Source organism: Hibiscus syriacus, unplaced genomic scaffold, assembly GCF_006381635.1.
Source record: "Hibiscus syriacus cultivar Baekdansim isolate YM2019G1 unplaced genomic scaffold, ASM638163v2 tig00116944_pilon, whole genome shotgun sequence".
Taxonomy (NCBI): Eukaryota; Viridiplantae; Streptophyta; class Magnoliopsida; order Malvales; family Malvaceae; genus Hibiscus; species Hibiscus syriacus.
The window spans coordinates 87,065-93,150 of record NW_024063479.1 but is presented as its reverse complement, the minus strand read 5'-3'; the positions used below and the strand labels follow the sequence as shown (position 1 = coordinate 93,150).

General features: G+C 35.2%; 1 protein-coding gene across 1 annotated transcript; it reads right to left on the bottom strand.

The window, feature by feature from the left end:
• Nucleotides 1-3,534: 3,534 nt before the first annotated feature.
• LOC120188322 (inactive leucine-rich repeat receptor-like protein kinase CORYNE) lies at nucleotides 3,535-5,789 on the bottom strand. The gene is made up of 3 exons (XM_039191777.1): nucleotides 5,522-5,789; nucleotides 4,541-5,488; nucleotides 3,535-4,097 (listed from the first exon to the last, which is right to left on the bottom strand). The coding sequence occupies exons 2-3, from the start codon at nucleotides 5,392-5,394 to the stop codon at nucleotides 3,788-3,790; spliced, it is 1,164 nt and encodes a 387-aa protein (XP_039047708.1). The 5' UTR covers nucleotides 5,395-5,488; nucleotides 5,522-5,789; the 3' UTR covers nucleotides 3,535-3,787.
• Between the last annotated feature and the right edge of the window lie 297 nt (nucleotides 5,790-6,086).

Below are 6,086 nucleotides of genomic sequence, written 5' to 3'. Positions count from 1 at the left end.
AATCTCTGTTTCTCACCACGCAGTTAACATCTTTCTTGCCTCGTCTATCTATATTATGCATGTTTTCTAAATTCCTAGGTGCTCCAGGAATATATTGCGTACAATCAAACTGACGGAGCACGCGATCAACTGGATGCCACTCAATAATAGCATAACATATAAGAGGTACAACTGACATCCATACATCTAATGACCCACTTAGGTGGGGTGAGATGCAAGCCTTTACTTCATCGCTCGTATAAGGTATCCACTGAAACTGAAATATAAATATACAATTCAAATAAATATAATAGTAGAATTATATCTAACATTTTAAATTAAATATTCATATTTAAACATATTTCAAAACATACCTTAGACCCAGCTTTTGTATCAATAAGTAAACGAATTTCCTCTAGTCCAGTAGGTATATCTCTATGGTTCTTTCTTTTCATCGACCACCTATGAAATATAATATAAACTAAATATCACCATATTTAATTAAAAATATTTAAATCAAAATTTAGTTCGAAAATTACCTCAATAATAAGGGGAATATGTATGGTTCATTGACGATCGGACATAATAAAGGAATGCAGAACCACGCCCATGATTGCAAAAGCAGGAGACATCCACCGATAGCAGTTTTCTTATAATTTGTCGCACGACACATTTCTCTAAAGAGAAATGTCAAAACTGCAGCGCCCCAACTATATCTTCCAGCTTCATCAAAATCAATCAAATGTCGCAACCACATATAATACACATGGTTGCGAGATTTTTCAGACATCAATATTCCTCCAATGATTTGTAAAATATAAGCCCGAGCACATGCCTTTACTTCATCATCTGAAGCATTTTCATTCAGAACTTCAAAATTAGCTTTTAACCATGATAAAGCTATTCTACCTCCATTAAACTCTGACGGAGCATCTCCAAGATACTCCATGCACATTGACTGCCAATTACCATCCGCCATACCACACATAATATTCCCATCGACGGGAAGCCCCAGATGCATAGAGACATCCTCCAATGTAATTGTAGCCTCTCCACATGGAAGATGAAATGTGTGTGTCTCGGGCCTCCACCTCTCAATCAATGCAAAAATTAGGACATATTCGAGTTTGTAACTGCCAATAATTGTTGCAATATATCCGAATCCAGTAGAAGACAAATATGGAAAAATACGTTATGGTGTCGGTATACGTGAGTTTTTAATAAAAGTCTCTAAAATACGATCATTTTCCTAAATAATATGCATTATAAAAATTTATAATTAATATAAATTCATTATAAATTTAAATTAAAAATAATAATAAATATTAACATTAATTATAAAAAAAATATCACCATATCACTAAAATGTCTGAAGTTATGGTTAGCATCCAATTTCAGCAGCATTTCACTTTCCATTATAATTGCAGACAAAAAATATATAATTAGTACAAAAAAATAATTAATTAATAAATTTAAATAAATAACAATTATATAAATATTATTTTAATAAAAAAAATAATATTTATATAATTATATTACTATAAAATATAAAAACTATTTAAAAAAAATACTAACTTAAAAATAAATTTCTTACTACTAATAAAAAATTTAAAACTCAAATAATTGGAGAATTTGAGTTATATAAAAGAGGAAAAGATGATTTGGGTATGAAGAATGAGAGGGAGCTGAGGGGGTTTATATAGGGGAGGAAGAGGGGTAGTTGAGGGAAAACGAATGAGGGCATTTATGGCATTTAATAGAAGGCTCGTCCTCAGGGATGCGCCTTCCCCACGTGACGTCCGATCCAGCATAATCCCGTGAAAGCGTATCCCCGGGGATGCGCCTTTCACACGTGGTATCCGACTCAGCATAAACCCAGGTAAAGCACATCTCGGGGATATGCCTTTGTGCCATCTCAGTTGAAAAAATACTACATTAAAAAATATTGGTCAACAAGTGTTAGAACGGGAGAATTTAAAAAAAACGAGTCAGTTAGATCAAATCATCATTTATCATACCATTCCACATATATACATCCCATCACATCAAATCACATTACATCTAACATTTGAGGCATGCAGCAGCTTGTGCATGATTCCCTTCTCAACCTTCCCACCACATTCTTTTTCATCTATACTTTTTTCAAGCTCTCTATGGCTTGATCACACCTTTTCAATGATTTCCCAAACTATTTCCGCCAAGAGGTAAAAACATCGTATATGTGCCTAGTGCATCCCAGAAAAAGTTGATCTTAATATAGTTCAATTAAATGGATCTTTAGATTATTTCTCGGATTAATATCTTTCGTATCACATAAGATTAAACCGTGTTATGTAAAAATTGTTTTTGAAAACGTATCATGTATGATGTGTCTTTTACCTACATGGCAATATAACAAGCATATGATGAGTTGAAATGAAAAGAAAGGAAAAATATAAGCGAAAAATATATATATGAATTTTGTTTAAAAAGAAAAAATGTGAGCGCGAGTCGGACGATAACACACGTGTATTAATTTTATATTCAATCGTTTAAAAAATTAAAAAAAATAAAAGATTATATTTAAACACTTAATACTCACATATCTAAACAATATGATATTTAAGAAAGTCGTCAAAACTAACAACCAGTTGGTCTAGTGGGATGAGATACTATGTCCTTTAAGTAAAGTTAGAGGTTCGAATCTTGACATTTACGAATGGAGCAGATTGGGTTGGGAGGGTCGCCATCGCCTTTGCAGTACCCGATCTGGATTAGTCGGTCAATAGATCGAACACCAGTAATTAATTAAAAAAAAAAAGTCGTCAAAAATCACATTGTTTAGATTCAAGAGTTTTTAATTATTTAAATATAATTATTTAAATATACATTTATTAAGTGATTGAATATAAGACAAATATATTAGTGGCCACTACCGTCGTTACTCAACCCTACTCATGTTCGTACTCATGTTCGTACTCGTACAATTATATGTTTTTAATGTATGTATTGTTTTTTATTTTTTTCTTTTGTTTAAAATTCATTTTTTCCTTTCATTTCGCCTCAATTCGAAAATGTGTCTAATTTTTTAATAGATAATATTTCAGTAAAAAAAACCAATCAAATGCATATCACAAGGAAAAATATGAATAATTTAGAAGCTGAAAGCGTAGATAAAGTTAATTAATTTCACATGGACTGCTATGGCCGTGCAGAGCTGCCCAAAGTAGAGTTGTTATCAGTGCAACAAAGTCAATATCTTACCAAACCCTGCTTCTTTATTGTACTTTCCCCAAAATGCTATTCAACCAAATTGCATTCTCTGTTGACTACAAGTTCAAGATTGGCATGAAAAATAAGTTGAAATTCAATCGAACTCCATAGGAAACTAATATGAAATCTTCATTTCAAAACCATGTAAATATGGAGTCTTCAATACCATACAAGTTTATCTATTATAAATAGAGATATAACTTAAACCTATGAGATATTAAATAAAACTTCTATCATCGCTTAGGCACATGAACCTCATTAAAAATTATTGTTTCATCTTATTTTTTTATCCGATTCTTCAACAATTGATTTTACTAGACAAGCATCCATGATTTTCCAACAAAAAGACAAGAAAAACCCCACCATGATTAGAACACAATAATGCAGATTTGTCTCCCATGGTTATCAGATCAAATAGTCAATGCATGCATGCGCACAACACATAGGAGCCAATGATGCACAAATAGCAAAGTGTTCTTGGTCTCTTGTTGCAAAATGGTTAGACTCCAATTCCTACAATCCGCAAAGTGTTCTTCTCTTGTTGCAGGCCTTTGCATCAGAAACTATGCAGCTGGGTTAACATGGTTACAAGCTCATCACTCGAAGGCCTTTCCGCAGGCAAATCCGATAGACAGACGACAGCAATTCTCGCTGCCATCAGCATCTCATCTTCCTCAACTTCTTCCCCGATAATACTTTTATCTAAAGCTTCACGCGCTTCCCCTGCCTGCTGCAAATGCTGGAGCCACTGTCCTAGACTCCCTCCGCTGGCCGCTTCCCGGAAAAACGGATCGGTGGGATATCTACCGGTCAATAGAACACCCAATATCATCCCGAAGCTATAGATATCGCTCTTATCGGTATACCTGTTGGAATCAAAATTATCCAGCTTTGTTAGAACAAGCATCCGGTTTAATTCAACAAGTGTCTCACAGATTCTAAATACAACAACAAACAACAATAAAACCCTATTTCCATATGCAATGGAATAAGAGAAGGTAGGATGATAGGCTACCAAACACCAGGTAGAAAGCAACTTCCGTGGAAGACTCAAGCAGTTAGAAAATTAAAAATATAGATAAAATATATATATATATATAAATAAATAAATAAATAAATAAATAATTAAACAGATTTCATAAAATCAATAATTAAGGGTGCTCAGGTAACAAAACATAGAGGCAATCATCTGTCAACCTAAAATTCTACAACAAACTCTAGATTATTGACAAGCTACCAATTGCCAGAAACCACCAATAGGTATAAAAATCATACGCAGCAAGCTTGAATATCATAATAACTAGAGTACCTGCAGTTCTGGAAACATTCAGGAGCACAATAACCTGAAGTTGCCCGATCTATGTTAGGCATGAGCTTAGCCAATCCGCAATCGGCCAGCCTCGGTTCGTATTCAGCATCTAACATCACATTTGTGGGCTTCAAGTTGTAGTGCAAAATCTGAGGGTCACAAGTAAAGTGAAGATATTGAAGACCCTTAATCACTCCCACAGCAATCCTAAGCCTGACATCCCATCGAAGCTGCAGGTGGTTTTCCCTTACACCATTCATGGCATCCTCAAGGCTCCCCACGGGCATATAATCATAAACCAAAGAAAACCTATCAGATTCACGAACATAAGCCCGTAAGCTCCTCAAATGCCTGTGTCTCAAGCTAGCAAGAACCTCCAGCTCTTGTTGTATCCTCCTCTTCACCGACTTGCTCAGAGTCTCCGGCGAGCCGCTGTCGAAGGGCTCGAGCACTTTGACGGCGACGGTGAGCCCGTTGTCGAGTACCGTTTTGTAGTACTTCCCGTTGGAGCTTGACCCCAACAACTGTTTCTCATTTGCAAGGGCTGATTGAAGAGTCTTGGAAGATATCTTGGGGGAGAATATAACTGGACCTTTAAGGAATGGGGTTTGATTGATGTACTGAAGAACACTTTTGATCAGTAAAGCAAACAGAAGAGCTCCAATCAATCCAGTTAGAATTCCCAGCACAATGCTGAGAATTACCCTTTTGAGTCCAATCTTGAAGTCTTGAGGCTGAGAAGAGAGTCGTCTAATGAGCCGTTCTTTGCACTCTATAGTTGTTGTTTGGTGAAAGAACAGAAGCAGAAACAGAAGCAAACCCAGAGTGATTCTGCAACTTCTCATTTTCGCCATGGAAGCAAAAAGTAGCTACCAACAAGCATCAAAACAAAAAACCAAAGACACAGAATATGAAGACAAAACACACATAAACGGACGGTTCTTTTTTCTTATCTTAAAGCAGCTTCAAAACCCCCATAGCCCCCAATATCCAAAACCCCATAATAATCCTCCACGTTTCTTCAGCATCTGACAAAAAAAGCAAGGACCGGAACTCGGAACTTAAATTCACTTACCCTGCACCAATACCAAAGAAAAAGCTTCAATTTTTCTATTTAAAAAACTGGGACTTCGCTTTTCTTTAGTGTCCAACTTTTTTGAAAATAAATGACAAGAAAACCCTCCAGAGGAATTCAAACTTGGTGAGAGTAACATACAAAAAAATCGAATTTTTCTCTGTTTTCAACCTAAAGAATCGATTCGTCACTGAGTTTTAATTGTTCCATCACATGCAACATCAAACGAATCGAATCTGCACATTTCAAACAAAAAATAAAAAGGAAAATTTTGTTCCCAACTTCAGCAACAGATGAACTCCAAGAATGGTTCACACATCTGACATAGAAAAATATGATTTTCACTTCAGATATTAAAATCAACAGGAAAAGAAAATGAGAACCCAGATTTCTTTTTCCCCCCCTCTCAGACCATGACATAACACCAAAGTTTTCTTTCTTTCTTTCAATTTTCTTGATAAATAAGTGATG

What these genes read in the sequence shown, in the direction of transcription:
- LOC120188322 (XM_039191777.1), bottom strand. Translation starts at nt 5,394, where the DNA reads ATGGCGAAAATGAGAAGTTGCAGAATCACTCTGGGTTTGCTTCTGTTT. An exon ending in GAATGTTTCCAGAACTGCAG is followed by an intron (nt 4,098 to 4,540) that starts GTACTCTAGTTA and finishes TGATTCCAACAG; the next exon opens with GTATACCGATAAGAGCGATA.